This window comes from Artemia franciscana, chromosome 3 (assembly GCF_032884065.1).
Source record: "Artemia franciscana chromosome 3, ASM3288406v1, whole genome shotgun sequence".
Taxonomy (NCBI): Eukaryota; Metazoa; Arthropoda; class Branchiopoda; order Anostraca; family Artemiidae; genus Artemia; species Artemia franciscana.
In genome coordinates, this window is record NC_088865.1 from 5,467,188 (window position 1) to 5,486,456 (window position 19,269).

Here is a 19,269-nt window from a genome sequence, read left to right on the forward strand (position 1 = left end):
GTGGGAGCCACTTTGAAGGAAGTTTGTCACGAGGACGTCATATTTATATTTTCAACTATAAAACAACGAAGATCGGGTATTCATATGCGAATTCTCACATTATGGGGAGACTTCAACCACCCCCACCTTTGGTTCTAAATCGCCTAAAACAGTTAGATGTTAACAATCAGAGTTTTCAAACACACAAAACACCACCTTGTTTCAACCTCTTTAGCTTAGAAAACCAGTAAACTCATCAAAAACTAAATTGGAAGCAAACAAAGAAACTTAGAGACTTGAGGATAAGAGACTTAAAGACTTGAAAGAAAAAAAACAGAAGGTTGATTGATTTAACAAAAGGAATAACCAGAGAAAAATTAAAATACAAACAAATTAAAATGTAAAACTTAAAAAACCATTAGTACTTATAAAAAATAGATCTTTTCACTTTTTGTTACTCTCATTTTATTCTCTAGAGGTAACATTTCATCAGGAAATGACTTTACATTACCAAATTCGAATCAAAAAAAGTACTAAGTGTTATGATAATACAACCAAACTTTCCAAACCAGCTTTCCAAGCTTTTTTCAATGAAGTTTGCAATGAAAAACCGACAGTATCAAAAACATTACAAAGGTTAGAAATATTTCTAATATAAATAATCTATCAAACACTGAAGACTGTGTACTTTTTCTTTGCAATTTCTCACATTCCTGGAAGGGTCCAAAGAGTATTAGGTGTCGCCAAAGTACGGTTATCAACGACAGTAGATAATACCTTATTTTAACCACAGAACTGCGCTGTTGCTAAACTATTCAACCCAGGATCTTGATGAGAGAGGGGCTCAGACATTTTAGGAGTAATTTTACTATAGAAAACATCATTTTTTGAATATTTGAGCTGTTAAATAGTAAAAAACGTACTTTATATGCTTTTTCACCTTCCCGAGGAAGATAATCCTAGACTGCTCAAGTTTTAAAAAATCGAATTACTTTTAGTTTCCAAAATCAAGGGCTGTCCATCACAGAAACAATCATCTTGTTCTAGCCTATTTTGCTCAGAAAGTCAAACGAGTTCATTAGAAATTAAAGAGTAGCAAAAAAAGATCAGAGCTTTATATTAGGAAGCGTAATAGCGCTGACTAAGTAAAAAGCAATGACTTACATGCACAACTTATTACTATTCTTTTCACCAGACCACTTTGTATGGAAGGAGTTGTCGTAGAAACTTCGGAGGTGTCTCTTTTGATTGGAAATTGAAAGTTCTAGCGCCTTTTTTAAGATTCACATTGATTCGATGGTAAAAAGCCTCCCTGTCCTTCATTCCCTTTGGCTTTCCTACCCCGAAATACATAAGATAAAAAGTTTAAGATACAACTATACGTCTAGGGATGATACGATCCCCACAGCACTTAGGGCAAGGGTTGTAAGTTACACAAGCTGCCCATTGCACAAAAAATTTGTGGTTGGGAAAGGGGTGTATGTTTGATCTTGGAACTCCAAAAGGGCAAAGGGTATTAAGATGAAGCTTTCAGCTAAAGTTGACGGAGACGTTGAACTAAATTATAACATAGTAAATCTAGTAAAAAAAGCTACTAAATCGTAATAAAACATACACAAACATACTAAATCCAGTGCGTGCTACTACCGCTATTACTATTATTACTACTACTATGGGGCTAAATAAAAAAAGTTAAGTGCTTCCAGGGTATCAAAATTGCATAGATGCAATGTCGCAGGATCAGAGTAGAAAATGAAGTTGAAACTTTCAGCGAAACTCGATGGGGATTTAAAAGTAATTCAAAAGAAATTATTTACATGCAGGCTGCCAAAAGAGCAGCCAAAAGTATCTCGGAATATTGTTAAGTATCAAACTCTCAACCTAGATTCATGTGTGCTTTTCAGTCATTTTCCTTTTTGGGACTTTTTAATGTCTTTAAAAAAACACATAGCTTGTAATAAAATTTTTTGAAAAAGCGCAAATGACGTTCTGGTCTTTAGAAGGCATAGGGGGCATTAGCCCTACTCATGTTTGGAGTAATTTCTGACCATTTTAAGTTTGGCCTGGTTTTTGTTGTAATTTCTGTTCGTTTTGGGTTTTATTTGTTTATTGATAGTGATTTATTGTAGTTTTACGCTTAAAAAATTATTTCCCTTGATTTCTGCTCGTCTTTGCCTTAACACAGGGGCATATTTTGCTATGAGACATGGGGGAAACTGCCCCTCTCCAGGTCCAAGATCCCCCCTTACCTCAATTCTCCCTCCTAGATGAAGTTCAACTTCTGCAAAAAAAGCTATTGTTAAAACTAAGATAAGTCTGCATAATTGAAGTATCCAGAGAGATACAAGTCAGTTTTCTTTAGTATATCTTTGCCTTTATGGTAATATATGGACCATTTTTAAGTTTCCACTTTTCAGTTTTTCATTTGCACTTGATTTGGGAAAATTTGCTCAAACTTCGCCCCCCCCCTCCTCCTGGATCTTGACGAAATTCGCCACTGGTTTAACTTAGCTCTTTACTTTTCTTTGAAAGACTTCAATTGCGGAAAAAGCTTCCTTTTTTAATTTAAAAGGTATTAGGGTGTTTGCTTTAAGTGAAGGAATAATCAAAGAAGAAGGAAAATAAAATTTACTTGTAATATAAAAAATATATTTCCAACATCACAAATTGTTTTATTATGATTATTCCTTTTTTAAAGCAAAATTTTATCATGACATGATTGTATATTTCCCGACAGACTAACCGTATAAAACAAAATAAAAAATGTTGTAGTATTTTTGGAGAACTATTCAAACCAGGACTTTGGAGAAAGGTTCAAACCTTTTTTTAGAGTGATTTTACTATGACAGGCATCATTTTCAAATCTCATAACTTTTTAATCTATTAGATGGTTACTATTGCTACTGCTACTGCTGCTAACAACTTAATACAGGACCAAGCCGCGTGAGGCCATCACTGCTAAACATACTCTTCCTCCATCACAGTCTATTCAAAGCCTCCCTCTTTACACCCTCCAAGGGATTTCCCATTTCCTTTAAATCTTTCTCTATGACATCCCCCCACCACAGACGAGGACGACCTGCTTTTCGTTTAGCCTTAGACAGTTGGCCAAAAAGACCAATCCTCGGCAGTCTGTCATCCTTAATCATCAGAACATGTTCTAGCCATCTCAACCTTTCTCTCATTATAGCCCTAGAAAGCGGGATCGAACCATACTTTTCGTACAGCCTATTGTTTGAAACACGGTCAAACAGCCAGGTACCCATAACAATCCGTTGGTAATTTCTCTGGAAAACATCTAGCAAATCTTCATCCGCTTTTCAAAGCGCCCATACTTCAGAGCCATGTTCGACCACTGTCATTATTATAGCTTCCAAAGCTCTAAATTTGGTATGCAGGCTTATTTTTCTATTCTTCCAAATTTTTTCAACTGTGAAAAAAAAAAACCCACAGGAATTTCCTATTAAATAGTGGAAACAAGTAGTCTATATCTGTCTCACATTTAGGGGAGAAGCCTAGCATAAGCAACGTGACAAAAAGCGTTTCAAAAAACGGATTTGAAAAACGTGACAACTTTTAGCTGTCCACATCTAAGGTTATCAGTCACGCAAGCGATCACCTTTATCTAATCTGCTTGGTTTAGAAATATCAAATAAATTCCTCAAAAATTTAACAGTAGTAAAAAAAAAGTTCGAGAGAAAAAGAAAAAAATAAATAAAAAATGTACAATATATGGGTGCTGTCACCAAAATTGTTTAGCCTTTATTTAAATGATGCCAAAGAATTTTTCGTTAAGAGCAATGCACCAATGATATCGATATATTTGCCTAAACTGTGCTTACTACTATTTGCTGATGACATCGTATTACGGGCTGAATCAAAGGAGAAACTGCAACAATTATTAATGATTACGGAGGTATATTTGGAAGAGAAGAAGTTAATCCTGAACACATCGAAGACAGTGGTGACGGTATTTGGTCGTAAAGCCATGGAAAGTGAAGATGTGAATTTTTCCTTTAAAGTTGAAACTATATCAGTGAGCAATGAATTTGTTTATCTTGGGGTAAAGTTTACTAGTAATAGGAAATTCAGTGGGCATCTGGATCTAGCGAATGAGAGGGGGAGGGTTCGTTTTCATCACTATTGCTCAATTTTTCCCTTTTTCGATCAGGGGTGGATCTAGAGTAAAATCTGGGCGAGGCCCAATGTGACAACGGTGCCAAAGATAAAAATCTCGGGAGGGGGCCAATATTAAGGGGCAAATATTGACCAAATTGACAAATTTAATCTAAAGAAGAGTGAAGAAAAAAAAGGGAAAGAGGGCGTGGGAAAACTCTTGGGGGATCTCCCCTGCCCGCTAGATCTGCCAGTGTTTTCTAATGCTTATAATGCCTAAAAGAATTCAATTTTTTGACATTAGCTCTACAATTTTTCATACCAGAACCATACTCGGAACTTTGATCCGGGAGAGGGTACAAAAATTTGGTGAGGGAAGTTTTCTCTTCCCAATAAATGGAGTCGCTTGAAGCATTCTCGTTATCAAACAACAATAAGTGCATATTTCAAATTCTATGATCAGAAAGTTAACGGCGTAAGAAAAACTTTCTATTCAAATATTTCAAAATAGCTCAAACCTTTAAAAGGAGATGGGGGCCGGCGGCATACTCCTGATTAAGTGGTAAGAGGGCTTATAAGGGGAGTATATAATTGAAAGAGTCGAATGAATTAATACGGACACGAAAACTTAAAAGCAAGAACATAAAAATTAGACACAAATACAAATCCTGAAAAATTATATTTTTACAAATCGTAAAAACAAAATGGGTTCCTATTCTGCTTCCTTCTACCAATTACCTGGTAATGCCTATGACCAATTTAATTCTTCTTCCGAAATAATTAGAAAACACTTAAGATAAAATAAGACATATTTTTAGTATTGATGTGGCTCTCACGAGCAAAATAATGTCGAAAAATGAAAAGAAACAATATTAATGCATTAGAAACAAGAAATGCAAAAATACACAAATTCAAAAGAGAATAACAATCAATGTGTGTCAATCAAAGATCAGTATAAAAAACAAGAGCTAAGAGCTCATATGGCACTTGTGACGAGGCGAGAAGAGCTAAGAGCCAAGAGATCATATGGTATGAGCTCTAACAAAATTCTATGAATCAATAGATTGATTTAAAAAGGAAAATAAGGGGCTTAATGCCTGTCAAGATTTAAAATAAGAGCTCTGAGTCACAAAGTCCTTCTAAATATCAAAATTCATTAAGATCCGATCACCCACTCGTAAGTTATAAATACCTATTTTTTCTAATTTTTCCTCTCCCTTTTGCCCCCCAGATGGTCTAATCTGGGAAAACGACTTTATCAAGTCAAATTGTGCAGCTCCCTGACACACCTACCAATTTTCATCGCCCTAGCACGTCCAGAAGCACCGAACTCGCCAAATCACTGAACCCCTCCCCCCAACTCCCCCAAAGAGAGCGAATCCAGTACGATTCTGTCAATCACGTATCAAGGACGTTTGTTTATTCTATCCACCAAGCTTCATCCCGATTCCTACACTCCAAGTGTTTTTCCAAGATTTCCCCCTCCAAATCCCCACAATGTCAAAAGATATGGTCGGGATTTGAAATAAGAGCTCTGAGACATGAATTCCTTCTAAAAATGAAATTTCATTACGATCCGATCATCTATTCGTAAGATATAAATACCCCAATTTTCATGTTTTCCAAGAATTCCGGTTCCCCCTCCAACTCCCCCAAATGTCGCAGGATCTGGTCAGAATTTGAAATTAGAACTTTAAAGCACAAGATCCTTCTAAATATCAAATTTCATTAAGATCTGGTCACCCTTTCGTAAGTTACAAATACCTCAATTTTCAAAATTACCCCCCCCCTCAATTCCACCAAAGAGAGCAGATCCGGTCCCGTTATGTCAGTCACGTATCTTAGACAGTTTCTATTCTTCCCATCCAGTTTCATCCTGATCTCACCGCTTTAAGCATTTTCTAAGATTTCCGGTCCCAACAACTGCCCCCCCCCCAATTACGCTTGATCCGGTTGAGATTTAAAATAAGATATCGGAGTTACGAGGTCCTTCTAAATATGAAGTTTCATGAAGATCCGATCACTCCTTCGTAAGTTAAAAATACGTCATTTTTCTTATTTTTTAGAATTACCCCCCCCCCACCCCCGCAATTGAGCGGTTCCGTTCCAATTATGTAAATCACGTATGCAAGACTTCTGCTTATTTTTCCAACCAAGTTTCATCCCAATCCCTCCAATCTAAGCGTTTCCCATCATTTTAGGTTTCCCCACCCCAAACTTCCCCCAATGTCACCAGATCCGGTCAGCTTTTAAAATAAGAGCTTTGAGACACGATATCCTTCTAAAAATCAAATTTCATGGAGATCCAATCACCCGTTCGTAAGTTAAAAATACCTCATTTTTTCTAATTTTTCAGAATTAACCCCCCCCCCCCCAACTACCCCAAAGATAGCGGATCCGTTCTGGTATGTCAATCATGTATCTAGGACTCGTGTTTTTTTTTCCACCATGTTTCATCCCGATTCCCCCACTCTAAGTGTTTTCCAAGTTTTAGGTTTCCCCCTCCCATCTCCCCGCCCCCATCACCAGATCCGGTCGGGATTTAAAACAAGAGCTCTAAGACACAATATCCTTCTAAACATCAAATTTCATTGAGATCCGATCACCCGTTCGCAAGTTGAAAATACCTCATTTTTCTAATTTTTAAGAATTACTCCCCCCCCAACTACCCCAAAGAGAGCAAATCAGTTCCGATTATGTCAATCATGTGTCTGGGACTTGCGCTTATTTTTCCCATCAAGTTTCATCCCGATCCCTCCACTCTAAGTGTTTTCCAAGATTTTAGGTTTCCCCCCCCTCCAACTCTCCCCAATGTCATCAGACCCAGTCGGGATTTAAAATAAGAGCTCTGAGACACAATATCATTCCAAACATCAAATTTCATTAAGATCGAATCACCCGCTCATAAGTTAAAAATACTTCATTTTTTCTATTTTTCCGAATTAACCGGCCCCCACTCCCCCCCCCCAGATGGTCAAATCGGGAAAACGACTATTTCTAATTTAATCTGGTCCGGTCCCTGATACGCTTGCCAAATTTCATCGTCCTAGCTTACCTGGAAGTGCCTAAAGTAGCTAAACCGGGACTTTAGGTTTTCCCCCTCCAACTCCGCCCAATGTCATCAGATCCGGTCGGGATTTAAAATAAGAGCTCTGAGACACAATATCATTCCAAACATCAAATTTCATTAAGATCCAATCACCCGCTGATAAGTTAAAAATACTTCATTTTTTCTATTCTTTGCGAATTAACCGGCCCCCACTCCCCCCCCAGATGGTCAAATCGGGAAAACAACTATTTCTAATTTAATCTGGTCCGGTCCCTGATACGCTTGCCAAATTTCATCGTCCTAGCTTACCTGGAAGTGCCTAAAGTAGCAAAACCGGGACCGACAGACAGACCGACAGACAGACAGACCGACAGACAGACAGACCGACAGAATTGGCGATTGCTATATGTCACTTGGTTAATACCAAGTGCCATAAAAATCTATGAAAAATTAGTCAAAGATAGAAACAAAAATTAAGGAATAGATATAATATAGACTTCCAAAATATAATATAAAGATTCCAAAAGTAGAGTACAACTTACCTTTTTCCAGTTTATGATAGGCGTCGGATATCCTTTGACAGGACAATCAAGCTTTATTTGATCACCATACTTGAAAATTCGGCGCTTTTCGTATGAACTGACAATGTGAGGAGGCCCTGAATTGAATAAAAAACTAAAAAAGTAGAAAAAAGTAACTTTTACCCTAAAAACCAATTAAATTCTTCGCTGATTGAAAATTTACCAGAATCACTTTATTAAGACCTTTTTTATTGTGAAACAGCAATTAAAACTTAAAAGCAGTCACTAAGAAATTATTAAAAAGATTTATCTACTGCCCTATTGTAAAAAAAAAAAAAATCTAAGATAATATCCTGTTCTTCAAAAAAAAAATGCCGTGCTTAAAAGTATAAAACAGACTCCAGCTTGATGAGGGAAAAGAATTATAGAAGAGCTGGGGTGGATCGAGGGGATGATCTTAGACAAACATGCCCCCCCCAAAAGATCCACGTTTATACTAATTACAGGGATGCAGGGGCGAATAACATCAACAAAGAAAGCCAAGTGTATTTGGTGCACCCCCAAGTATTAATTTGTATCCACCCATGTAGGAAAGCGTCTGTTTTCAATTCGCGGGGAATTCAACCTAAAAAGACGTTGCAGGAAACTCTTTACGTACATAGCAAAACCTCGTTGGTTTTCTGTAAGTTACAATGGGATTCCTAATTTAAGTTTCGTTGCCTTTGGCGTCATAACTATCTGTCTCATTTCTGTTAAAGACAAAACAGAAACTGTGAACCTCAAACATCAATTAAGAGCAAAAAATCTGAATCAAAAAGTTCGTGGTAACAAACTATAAGTAAGGAGGGACCGGCTCAATAGTAACCATAACTGTGAAAAACAGAATTTTGATACAAATAACTACATCAAAAGAATCGGATTTTTATCAAATATATAAATTTTTGAGTTTCTGAATGTATAAGCTGATTTAAAATAAAAAGTTTCATCAAATTTGGTCCTACCGATCAAAAGTTAGAAGGCTGAGAAAATTTGCCTTACTTTCAAAAAAAGGGAGAAACACCCACTGAAAGTCGTAGTATCTTTGTGAAAATCAGACCATCAGATTCAGTGTATCAGAGAACTCTACGGTAGAGGTTTCTAGCTCCTATCTGCAGAAATGTGGAATTTTATTTTTATTTTCCAGAAGAAAGATCACGGATGTGTGTTTATTTTTTTTTCTGTATTTTTTTTTTCACCAAGGGGTGATCGTATCGACCCAGTGGTCCTAGAATGTCAAGAGAGAGCTCATTTGAACATAAATTAAAAGTTCCAGTGTCCTTTTTAAGTGACCAAAAAATTGGATGGCAACTAGGTCCCTCCCACACTCAATTCTTTCCCAAAGTCACTAGATCAAAATTTTCAGATAGTCATTTTATTCAGCAGAGTCAACAAATCTTAGAATTATGTCTTTGAGGACGACTGAATCCCCCGCAGTCCCAGGCGGAAGGGCTTCAAGTTATGAACTTGGCCCATTGTTGGGATATAGATTGGGAAGTATACAGACGTTTTCAGGTGGGATTTCTTCTGGTGGGGCGGGAGAGGGTCTGGGGAGGGGGTTAAGTGGTATATCTTTCCATGGGGGAGTTTTTCATAGGGGAAGAAAATTTTTCATGAAGGGGGCTCTGGATTTCCAAGGATCATTTAAAAAACGATCAGAAATTAAGTTTAAAAAAAAGTTTTTTCAACTGAAAGTAAGGAGCAATATTAAAGCTTAAAACGAAGAGAAAATATTACGTATTTGAGGGGTTACTTCTCCTCAATAGCTTGCTCTTACGCTAAAGTTTTTTTTTAACTTTTAAAAGAGGTTTTTATTCTAATTAAACAGGCTTTGTGAATCACGAATCATTGTTAAATTACTAGAACAAAAATAAACTTTGGTTATTATAAGGTTATTATTAGTTTAGAAAAAGTAAACTTAATACGCAATTTTTTTTTGATTACTCGTGTACGGTGAGCAATCTTCAAAACCTGTACTTATTCAAACACGTTCAGAAACTATAAAAAAAACAGTTTTTTTTAATTATAAGTAAGGAGCGACATTAAAACTTTAAACAAACAGAAATTTTTCCATATATAAAAGGGACTGTCCCCTAATCAATGCCCCGCTCGTTATGCTAAAGTCTTTTATTGTTCAAAAAATATAGTTGTGATAAATAGTCAAACTTTAGCTTAAAGAGTGGGGCATTGAAGAGGGCACAGCCCCTTTTATATACGGAATAATTTCTGTTAGTTATGAAATATAATGTCGCTTCCTACTTTAAGTTAAAAAAAAGGTTTTTTTAATCTAATGAAAAATAAAACAAGGTTTTTTTCATATATTTTTTAATTTCAATTGCCTCCCCAAAATACTGTGGTAAGTCATTTGTCATTTACAATCTTTTAGGGAGGTAATTGAAATTAAAAAAAATTACATAAATAGAGAGTTCACTTTAAAGAAAAATACTAAAGATGTTCCTATAAACCCAACTCACAATAACACTATAAAAAGATTCAATAACATTTTCCCTCAACTTAAATTAAGATCATATGTCCAAACTTTTATGAAAAATTGTGTCAGTAGGCAAGCTAAGTCAATCGTTAGCCAGAAAATTCTCGCCCAATATAATTGGTGAATTATAGTTGTTTTTCTTTTTTTTTGATACAGTGTTTCTCTTACTCTGAGTTTACTTCAAAAGGTTAGTTTTTCTTCTTTCTTTTTTTTTTTTAGCACTGAAGACTGATTGGTGGAGATTATTGCCAAAGTATCTGCTTTTGTCTTATCGCTTCTTTCTGTCCACTGGCTGATATTACCCTAGGTTTCTCGGTTATTACACTTTTTTAATTACACTTTTTTCAGTTTGTAAAAGAGACAATAACTTGATTAACTTCACGCACCCAATGCAAATGAAAAGGGGACATTTGCCTTGAAAATAGAATAGGTAAGATTCAGTTTAAAAGCAGACAGTGGTTCTCATAGAATAAAAGGAAACTTTTAAAAGAGGTTTTTATTCTAATTAAACAGGCTTTGTGAATCATGAATCATTCTTAAATTACTAGAACAAAAATAAACTTTGGTTATTATAAGGTTATTATTAGTTTAGAGAAAGTAAACTTAATATGCAATTTTTTTTTGATTACTCGTGTACGGTGAGCAATCTTCAAAACCTGTACTAATTCAAACACGTTCAGAAATTAAACAATTTTTTTTTTAATTATAAGTAAGGAGCGACATTAAAACTTAAAACAAACAGAAATTTCTCCATATATAAAAGGGACTGTCCCCTGCTCAATGCCCCAATCGTTATGCTAAAGTCTTTTATTGTTCAACAAATATAGTTGTGATAAATAGTCAAACTTTAGCTCAAAGAGCGGGGCATTGAAGAGGGCACAGCCCCTTTTATATACGGAATGATTTCTGTTAATTATGAGATTTAATGTCGCTTCCTACTTTAAGTAATCCAATGAAAACAAAACAAAGCTTTTTTTCATGTATTTTTTAATTTCAATTGCCTCCCCAAAATACTGTGGTAAGTCATTTGCCATTTACAATCTTTTAGGGAGGTAATTGAAGCTTAAAAAAATACATAAATATAGACTTCACTTTAAACAAAAATTAAATAAAAAAATCTAATTTTTTTAGCTGAAAGTAAGGAGCGACATTAAAACTTATAACGAACAGAAATTACTCCGTATATGAAATGGGTTGTCCCCTCCGCAATCCCTCACTCTTTACGCTAAAGCTTTTAATTGTTTTAAAAAGTAGAATTGTGGCAAAGAGTCAAACTTTAGCGTAAAGAGCGAGGGATTGCGGAGGGGACAACCCATTTCATATACGGAGGAATTTCTGTTCGTTTTAAGTTTTAATGTCGCTCCTTACTTTCAGCTAAAAAAATTAGTTTTTTTTATTTAATTTCTGAACGTTTTTGAATTAATGCATGTTTGGTTTTGGCTCTCCGCACATAAATTATTAAAATGAAATTTGTATATTAATTCTTTTTTTGGCTAAATGGCTTTCTCTTAGTTTTGATCAGACGATTTTGAGAAATAAGGGGTGGAGAAGGAGGCCTAGTTTCCCTCCAAATTTTCGGTTACTTAAAAAGGCAACTAGAACTTTTAATTTTTAAAGAACGTTTTTATTAGTAAAAAATATACGTAACTTAAGAACTAATTTACGTAACAAACTTTCATAACCTTATATTTTTATTATGTATACGAGGGGGTTTGTACCCTTGTTAATACCTCGCTCTTTACACTAAATCGTAATTTTTGTCCCAATTCTTTAAGAATGACCCCTGAAACAGATAGGCCGTAGAATAAATAGTTGAAATTACTAAAAATACTTTAGCATAAAGAGCAAGGTATTTATATCCTCCTAAATACATCGCTCTTTATGCTAAAGTATTTTTACAACCCCTCATATGCGTAATAGTCTCTGTTCATTTGAAGTTTCAATGCTACTTCTTCCTTTCATTTGAAAAAAAACGTTTTCATGTTTATTTTTCATTGTTTTCTTATAGTAATGCTAGAAAATCCGGCGCCCTTTTCATTGAATTTTTCTTCCCCCATGACAGATTCCTCCAAGGAAAGATCCTCCAACCTAGCCTACTCTCCTCAGCCCCGCCCCCAAACAAAATAAAATCCCCCTGAAAACGTCTGTACACTTCCCAATAACCATTACTATATGTAAACACTGGTCAAAGTTTGTAACTTGCAGCCCCTCCCCCAGGGATTGTGGGGGAGTAAGTCATCCCCAAAGACATAGTTATTATGGTTTTCAACTATGCTGAACAAAATGGGTATCTCAAAATTTTGATCCATTGACTTTGGGAAAAAATGAGCGTGGGAGGGGGCCTAGGTGCCCTCCAATTTTTTGGTCACTTAAAAAGGGCACTAGAATTTTTCATTTCCGTTAGAATGAGCTCTCTTGCGACATTCTAGGACCACTTGGTCGATACGATGACCCCTGGAAAAAAGAAAATTAAAAAAATAAACACGCACCCGTGATTTGTCTTCTGGCAAAAAATACAAAATTCCACATTTTTGTAGATAGGAGCTTGAAACTTCTACAGTAGGGTTCTATGATACGCTGAATCTGATGGTGTCATTTTCGTTAAGATCCTACGACTTTTAGGGGATGTTTCCCCCTATTTTTCTAAATAAGGCAAACATTCTCAGGCTCGTGACTTTTGATGAGTAAGACTTTACTTGATAAAACTTATATATTTAAAATCAGCATTAAAATGCGATTCTTTTGATGTAGCTATTGATATCAAAACTCAATTTTTTTGAGTTTTGGTTACTATTGAGCCGGGTCGCTCCTTACTACAGTTCGTTACCACGAACTGTTTGATACCACAGATGTTCAAAACCAATTCACAATAACACTACAAAAAGATTCAATAACATTTTCCCTCGGCTTAAATTAAAATCATACGTCCAAACTTTTATGAAAAATTGTGTCAGTAGGCAAGCTAAGTCAATCGTTAGCCAGAAAACTCTCGCAAAATATAATTGGTGAATTATCGTTTTTTCTTTTGTTTTTTTTTTTTGATTCAGTGTTTCTCTTACTCTGAGTTTACTTCAAAAGGTTAAATTTTCTTCTTTCCTTTTTTTAGCACTGAAGATGGATTGGCGGAGATTATTGGCAAAATGTCTGCTTTTGTCTTATCGCTTCTTTCTGTCCACTGGCTGATATTACCCTAGTTTTCTCGGTTATTACACTTTTTTTAATTACTACTCTTCTTGGTAAAGATAAAACGTAAGTTCGGCAAATACATAATCTTCAATTTGAAAATGTAAAAAACTTTTCTTTTTCTGTGTTCTTTTACTACATTTTTCTTTTGATTTTGGCCAGCTTTCATGTTTGGACTCAAACTCTTCAAAAGCCAAATACTGAGATACACCCGATCACTCAAGTGAAAGTCAAAGTTTATGCTCCGTATAAAAGTTTCGGCTATTTTTTCTTAAATTCTCTTACGGTTTTAGTTAATCATTGAAAGACAAAAATTTTACTATCCCTCCATCGCTGATAATAGGCTCTATTCTCTATAAATCTACTGAATAAAATTCTTGAAATTTGGTGTACATGGTTTTTGTGAGTCAAAAAAAAAAAATGCTTTGAAAATTGGTTGAAAATAATGAAAAAGAATAAATTTTCCTATTTTTTATGCAAATCTGGAGCCTTTTCTAAGAAAAAGCCTTCATAATATAATAATTCTAGCTCAGTGAATAGATAGATATGAAACTAATAAATCTATTGACACAAGCATTTTGTTTTTTTGTTGAAAGATACGGCTGAAGGCTAGTTGTAAAATTGCATGTATCAAAGGGGGGGGGGCTAGATTTTTCTAGAAGAAATGCCTACTGAATATTTTGGGTGTCCCAAAGAGTAGAGTTGGGGCACCCATATCTCAAGAGTAGGCTTTACAAAAAGTGTGGTACAATTTTAATTTCTAGGGCTATAATGAGAGAAAAATTGAGATGGCTAGGGCACCATCTTCGGATGAAGGATGACAGATTACCGAAGATTGTCCTTTTCTGACAACCTTCTAAGGATAAATGGAAAGCAGGTCGCTTGGGGTTAGTGTTGGGGGCTGTATTAAAGAAAGATCTAAAGGAAATGGGAATTTCCTCTCTGGTAGCGCGTAGAGAGGGAGACCTTGAAAAAAATTAGGATGGAGGAGGGTGGCGTGTAGCTGTGTTGGCCTCAGGCGATTTGTTGCAGCGATTAGGTGTTAGTAGTAGTAATAGTCCAGAAACAGCACTAACTTCGTAAAGAATGACGCGTCTGCCATCTTTTTTTCACCCTGCGTCGTCACACAGAATAGATCCTCGTAAAGACTTGGGAGACGGCTTATTCGATCGAATAATTTTCGTTTGATGGGTTGAATCGATAAGGAATAACCTAGAAACAACTTCCCATATCGCCCATTGGCAATGTCAAAGCTCCAGAAGACATTGAATCAAAATATCAAGATAGCCATTTCATTCAGAACGGCTGAAAGATTAATTTTACAAGGTCAACAAGAACGTTGAGAGTCAACATACTTAAAGAACAAATTTCATTATTTAAGGACACATCAGACCTTATTGGAATCAAAGAGAACCTAGGATTTTCAATATGCTTAATTAGAGGGCAGGTGTCTATGTCTTTTCCAAAACACACACCCTACTCTTTCGCAGAAATAGCCATCTATGTATGTCTTTCAACTTGATTTTTGTAAACCTGAGCATGCTCCTGATTAAAAATACATAAAAACTAAAATGAACAATAAAACAGTATTTGTTTCTAATTTTATTGAATATATTCTTCATTTCATGTATTTATTGTAAGTATATTTTTTTTTATTCGATTGGCTGAAGACGGCTTTTAAACACAGAGATGGTATATTAATTAAGTTTTGAGGAAAATTTAGTTAAAATTTAGTTGAAATTTTGAGGTAAAATTATTTAAAATTTAGTTAATGAGGAAATCTTAGTTGCCAAAAAATCCTCAAGATCACGCTATAGTTGTCATAAAAAAACATATATTTCACAAATGGTGTTTGATTTCCAGTAAGATTGATTTATAATTATTTTTCAAGTTTGTGTTTACACAATTTGCTAATATTGAAAATCTGAGTCATGTACGAATTTTCTGTCAGTGATTTGGATCGATTGTCCCCGACACGCCAACCTTTACAACTTCGCATGCATAGACATGTTAAACAGGAATTATTTGGCAAATGGTCAAAATGATTAAATGTTAATTATTCAAAATACTATCAAAAATTTGAAATTTCAGTATGAATGTCCTAAATAAAAAAAAGTACAAATTTTTTGTCCTTGGCAAAGTACAATCTCTTTAGCTTGGGTGGATATGTAGTCCCTCCTTTGAAAACATACATTTTTTGTACTTTAATTTTTCGTAATCTTAGCGTAGAATATATAACAAAGATAATTACCCTTAATACCTTCACAGTGAGCAAGTCCAAACAACAGAAGAAGGCGAAGAACCACGTAGATACTGCTCAGTCCATTCACAGTCCACCTGGAAAATTGTTGTCTGTTAGTCTCTTGCCAGAACTTAAAATACAATGCATAGCTTTTTTTTTAAACTGCTCGTGCAGATAAACTGCACACAGGGCAATGGGATGGAGAGGAGTTCACTCGTATGAGGTTGGTCTAAGGACATTTTCTTATTTTGACTGTCTTCTCTCCGATAAAATGTCCCGTTCCCCCTCCTTAAAGGTCAGACCAGTCTGCATCAAGGAGGTTTTACTTGCCAAAACTACTCTATCATAGCACAAATGTAAATAGTGTCCATTCTAGATGTCGGATTCATTTTGTATCGAATTTATTACCAATAGCTGAGCAAAAGCTTGTCAGAAAAAAATTAGCAATATTTCTATGCAAGAGAAATCGAAAATGAAAATTTGCTAAAAATAAAAGAAAAACAAATACATCAAAAATGGCTCTAGAAAGAAGTGAGCACAGGCAAAATACACAAAATCATAACATCAATGCAGGGGCATAGAACGTTCGATCCGCACAATTACCCCACCCCAATAACAAAAAAATATTAACGTTTCTATGAGAATGAGCCTACATTAAATTAAAACTACATTTATATAACACATTACGATCCCCCCCCCAAAAAAAAGGTTCTTGCACGCTTCCCTAATTCGCATCACGTAGCTGCATATTCACGGGTCACGCGAATTTTTGACAGATTTGAAGGGAGTAACAAGAAAATAAATATAAATTAGTTTTGCCTATTCAGTTTGAGATTGACGCAACACTGAGGAGAATTTGTATTGCCTAAAAAATTTTATAGTTTTGAAAAGGAAAACCTGCAAAAAATCATGGTTTTCAACATAAAAATAAATCTAAGATTGGTCAAGTTTTAACGGAGCAAAAACGGTATATTTTGATGTCCTTGGTACTTTAAAGTTTTAAGCATATTACTAAAACTATAAATAACTTGATCTCTACTATCCATTTCGTAAATACTATCCCTAGAATAATTTGTTTTAGACTCAAATTAGCCCCCAACAGTAGTCATTCTAATTGCATCAGTTTAATATTTTTTGCGCACTAAACTGGAACATAATTACAAAACCTAATCAAGCCACAGCAAGACGATTTCGGGAGAATAGGTAAAGGAGGTTTCACCCCCCCCCCTACCAAATGAAAAACTGTTCGACTAATAAAAACGTAACAAAAATGGATATAAGCAAATTTAGATGGGTTTTTTAAAGTTATTCTTTGTATAATCCCTAAAAAATACCCCCCAACCGAGCAAAATCTAGGATACTTTCTTGAGCCACAATTATTCTCGATCTGCTTTCTTTGATATTCAGACTCTATATTTGCAAAACGATGTTACTTACACAGCTATTGATTAACCAGGGGGTAAAAGGAGGCTTATGAAGGGGGGCTTTCCAGAGCAGGAGATCACCGGCATGAATTCTGATCACTTTTGATCTTAATTAAATAAAAAAAACTAGTTTTTTTAACTGAAAGCAAGGAGCGATATTAAAACTTAAAACGAACAGAAATTACTCCGTATATGAAATGGGTTGTCCCCTCCGCAGTCCCTCGCTCTTTACGCTAAAGTTTGACTCTTTGCCACAATTCTACTTTTTAAAACAATTAAAAACTTTAGCGTAAAGAGCGTGGGACTGCGGAGGGGACAACCCATTTCATATACGGAGTAATTTCTGTTCGTTTTAAGTTTTAATGTCGCTCCTTACTTTCAGTTAAAAAAAACTAGTTTTTTTTATTTAATTTCTGAACGTTTTTGAATTAATACATGTTTGATTTTGGCTCTCCGCACATAAATTATTGAAATGAAATTAGTATATTAATTTTTTTTTTGGCTAAATGGCTTTCTCTTAGTTTTGATCAGACGATTTTGAGAATTAAGGGGTGGGGAAGGAGGCCTAGCTGCCCTCCAATTTTTCGGTTACTTAAAAAGGCTACTAAAACTTTTAATATTCAACGAACGTTTTTATTAGTAAAAAATATACGTAACTTAAGAATTAACTTACATAACAAACTTTTATATTCTTATATTTTTATTATGTGTACGAGGGGGTTTGTACCCTCGTTAATACCTCGCTCTTTGCACTAAATCGTAAGTTTTGTCCCAATTCTTTAAGAATGACCCCTGAATCAAAAAGGCCGTAGAATAAATAGTTGAAATCACTAAAAATATTTTAGCATAAAGAGTGAGGTATTTATCTCCTCCTAAATACCTCGCTCTTTATGCTAAAGTATTTTTAGAACCCCTCATATGCGTAATAATCTCTGTTCGTTTTAAATTTCAATGCTATTCCTTACTTTCATTTGAAAAAACGTTTTCATATTTTTTTTTCATTGTTTTTTTTATAGTAATGCTAGAAAATCCTGCACCCTTTTCGTTGAATTTTTCTTCCCCCATGACATATTCCTCAAAGGAAAGATCCTCCCACAAAGCCCTCTCCCATCAACCCCACCCCCAAACCAAAAAATCCCAATGAAAACGTCTGTACACTTCCCAATAACCATTGCTATATGTAAACACTGGTCAAAGTTTGTAACTTGCAGCCCCTCCCTCAGGGATTGTGGGGGAGTAAGTCATTCCCAAAGACATAGTTATTATGGTTTTCGACTATGCTGAACAAAATGGCTATCTTAAAATTTTAATCTGTTGACTTTTGAAAAAAATGAGCATGGGAGGGGCCTATTTGCCCTCCAATTTTTTTGTCACTTAAAAAGGGCACTAGAACTTTTCATTTCCGTTAGAATGAGCCCTCTCGCGACATTCTAGGACCACTTGGTCGATAAGATGACCCCTGGGAAAAAAAAACAAAAAAAAAACAAACAAACAAATAAACACGCACCCGTGATTTGTCTTCTGGCAAAAAATACAAAATTCCACATTTTTTAGATAGGAGCTTGAAATTTTTGCTATAGAGTTCTCTGATATACCGAATGCGATAGTGTGATTTTCGTTAAGATTCTATGACTTTTAGGGAATGTTTCCCCCTTTTTTCCAAAATAGGGCAAATTTTCTCAGGCTCGTAACTTTTGATGACAAAGAATAAATTAATTGAAACTTATATATTTAGAATCAGCGTAAAAATTCGATTCTTTTGATGTCAATCAAATTTTGCATCAAAATTCCGTTTTTTAGAGTTTCGTTTACTATTGAGCCGGGTCGCCCCTTACTACAGTTCCTTACCACGAACTGTTTGAAAAGAAAATAATTCGGTATTTCGGGGCTTCTGACATTATTTCTGCTTTGCGGAAGTTTGGCTCAAAATTGACAAAAGATTATATTTTTTCTCTGGGCCCCTTCCACCTCTTAGTTCGTTTATTTTCCCGTTAGTTTTCACCTGTTTTCGCTTTATAGTTGTGTTATCTCTTAGCAGTTCTTTCGTTAGTTGAGTTATGGCTGTGGTATATATGTTTTATCGCTCGTATAGTTGTGTTATTTTCAAATTATACTCCATAATAGAGAGGCTCCGAACACCCAGCATTGTATATTAAGCTCTTAATTTGACGTTTTTCTCTAACGTGACCAGATTCGTCCTGCGACCTTTTCATTGAATTTTTTTCCCC

The 19,269-nt window shown here is 35.2% G+C and overlaps 1 protein-coding gene across 1 annotated transcript in view; it reads right to left on the bottom strand.

Moving 5' to 3' along the window:
* Positions 1–19,269, bottom strand: part of LOC136024799 (fibroblast growth factor receptor-like 1) — a 113,371-nt gene that overhangs the window by 83,526 nt on the left and 10,576 nt on the right. The window contains exons 2-3 of the mRNA XM_065700269.1: positions 15,627–15,712; positions 7,687–7,802 (exon numbers count right to left, since the gene is read on the bottom strand). Coding sequence (XP_065556341.1) covers positions 7,687–7,802; positions 15,627–15,712 — 202 coding nt within the window. The remainder of the gene's footprint in view (positions 1–7,686; positions 7,803–15,626; positions 15,713–19,269) is intronic.